This window comes from Ipomoea nil, unplaced genomic scaffold (genome assembly GCF_001879475.1).
Source record: "Ipomoea nil cultivar Tokyo-kokei standard unplaced genomic scaffold, Asagao_1.1 scaffold2662, whole genome shotgun sequence".
Taxonomy (NCBI): Eukaryota; Viridiplantae; Streptophyta; class Magnoliopsida; order Solanales; family Convolvulaceae; genus Ipomoea; species Ipomoea nil.
The window spans coordinates 1,375,541-1,378,060 of record NW_017619090.1 but is presented as its reverse complement, the minus strand read 5'-3'; the positions used below and the strand labels follow the sequence as shown (position 1 = coordinate 1,378,060).

General features: G+C 39.4%; 1 protein-coding gene across 1 annotated transcript; it reads right to left on the bottom strand.

Moving 5' to 3' along the window:
• Positions 1-251: 251 nt before the first annotated feature.
• On the bottom strand, positions 252-2,117 carry LOC109154903. The gene is made up of 5 exons (XM_019302642.1): positions 1,925-2,117; positions 1,113-1,269; positions 893-978; positions 471-688; positions 252-371 (listed from the first exon to the last, which is right to left on the bottom strand). The coding sequence occupies exons 1-5, from the start codon at positions 2,115-2,117 to the stop codon at positions 252-254; spliced, it is 774 nt and encodes a 257-aa protein (XP_019158187.1).
• Between the last annotated feature and the right edge of the window lie 403 nt (positions 2,118-2,520).

The following is a 2,520-nucleotide window of genomic DNA, read 5'->3' as shown; positions in this document are numbered from 1 at the left end:
GAACCTCAATAAATGCAGCTAGTCAGAATACATGCAGAGCCGATGTGATTGACGCAACGGTATACCTCCTTTTTAGGCAAGAAACGGATGCTAGACATATTTGAAATTTGAAAAAGCCTAATCACTTTATGGTAATTTAGGTTAAGATATTCTCTTAACAAAAAGAAGGGAGTTTTAAAAGGAAGTCAAAACTGAAATTTGACCGGTATACGTAAACCATGCACTCTCCTTCCGAATGACTATCTGCCTTATTAGTCAATACTGCAGATTCCCAGAGCAGATCTGAGAATCTCAAATCGATTTACATCTAGGGGCTTAGTCAGAATATCAGCCAATTGTTTATCTGTTTGAATATATTCCAACTCAATCTCCTTCAATTCAACCAAGTCTCTGACATAGTGATGCCTTATATCAATATGCTCCGTTCTGGAGTGTTGAACTGGATTCTTTGAGATATTGATTGCACTGACATTATCACAGTAGAGTGTCATAATTCCTTGAGTAAGCCCATAATCTAAAAGCATCTGCTTCATCCATACTAACTGAGTACAACATCCACCAGCAGCTATGTACTCTGATTCTGCAGTACTTAAGGAAATTGAATTTTGTTTCTTACTCAGCCACGATACCAGGTTCTTACCAACAAAGAAGCATCCTCCAGACGTACTCTTTCTATCATCAACATTTCCTGCCCAGTCAGCATCACAATAAGCAACCAGACTTAGTTCACTGTCCTTGGGGTACCATAGTCCATATTGAATTGTCCCTTTTATATATTTTAGAATACGCTTTGCTGCTATCAGATGTGATTCTTTTGGATCAGATTGATATCTTGCACATATTCCAACACTGAACATTATTTCTGGTCGACTGGCTGTCAAGTAGAACAGACTTCCTATCAGACTTCGGTAGACTGTGTTATCCACTGATACACCTGTTTCATCTTTAGATACTTTCATGGAGGTAGAGATAGGTGTCCTAGATGGTTTGCATGATTCCAAATCAAACTTTTTGACTAAATTCTTAGCATACTTTTCTTGTGAGATAAAGTATCCTTCAGGACTTTGCTTAACTTGCACCCTAGGAAATATGTCAGTTGACCAACCATGGACATCTCGAATTCTTCCTTCATGACCTTTACTAATTCATCAGTGTATTTCTGTAAAGTTGATCCAAAAACAATGTCATCCACATAGATCTGAGCAATGGTGACATGACCTCCAGTTGCTTTGACGAAAAGCGTTTTGTCGACACTTCCCCGTTTATACCCTTGTTGTAGCAGATACTGTGTCAGACGTTCATATCATGCTCGTGGGGCTTGTTTAAGACCATAGAGTGCTTTTCTGAGTTTGTAGACATGTGATGGATAATCTGGATCTTCAAAGCCTTTAATTAGGTTGTGCCACATAAATATCTTCATGCAAATATCCATTCAAGAATGCTGTCTTAACATCCATCTGGAACAGTGTGAATCCCAGGATGCATGCGACTACCAGCAGAATTCTGATTGACTCTAGTCTTGCCACAGGAGCAAACGTTTCATCATAGTCAATTCCTTCTATCTGAGTGTATCCATGTGCCACTAACTGAGCTTTGTTCCTTGCAATATTCCCAGCTTCATCAGTTTTATTTTTGAAGATCCACTTTGTTCCAATTATGTTCACATGATCAGGTCTTGGTACTAAATCCCAAACATGATTTCGGTCAAATTGATGTAGCTCCTCTTGCATCGCCTTGATCCACATATCATCTTGTAAAGTTTCTTTTACATTCCTTGGTTCTATCTTTGAGGTATAGCAAGCAGATCTAGATATTTCTATCAGATTATTTCTTATTCTGCTCCTCGTCTTCATCCCGTCTGTTGGATCACCAATGATGTTATCTGATGGGTGATTTTTCTGAGTTCTGGTGGGTTTGTCTTTACCTGTATCATTTATAAGAGTTGTCTCCTGTTCAGAACTTTCTTGATCTTCATCTGAGGATTCTTGTGATTTGGGCTGACTGTTGTTATCTGCAGTATTCAGTTCACCGAGAGGGAGCTCAGTTACTGGATTAGTCACTATTGTTTCCACTGATTCGTCTGGACTGTCGTCTATAACAACATTTACTGATTCCATTACAGATTGAGTTCTCTTGTTGTAGACTCTGTAGGCACGACTATTTGGAGAGTACCCAAGAAAGATGTTCTCATCACTCTTAGTTTCAAACTTCCCTCTTTGTTCCCTATCAATCAGCACATAACACTTAGTCCCAAACACATGAAAATACTTCAGGTTTGGCTTCTTTCCCTTCCAGATCTCATATGGTGTTTTGGTCGTTCCTGGTCTAAGATAGACTCTATTCACTGTATGACAAGCTGTGTGAACTGCTTCAGCCCAGAAGCGTTGCAACAGATGAGAAGCATGTAACATGACTCTAGCCATTTCCTGCAAGGTACGATTCTTTCTTTCCACCACACCATTCTGTTGAGCTGTTCTAGGAGCTGAGAATTCATGTGATATACCATGCTCGGAGAAGAAG

Bases quoted from the DNA above. Each gene is read 5' to 3' on its own strand.
- LOC109154903 (XM_019302642.1), bottom strand. From the start codon at position 2,117: ATGGAATCAGTAAATGTTGTTATAGACGACAGTCCAGACGAATCAGTG. The intron at 1,270-1,924 runs GTAAAGACAAAC...TGCTACAACAAG, and splicing joins AACTCTTATAAATGATACAG to GGTATAAACGGGGAAGTGTC. The intron at 372-470 runs GTCAGTGCAATC...GTTGAATTGAAG, and splicing joins TGACACTCTACTGTGATAAT to GAGATTGAGTTGGAATATAT.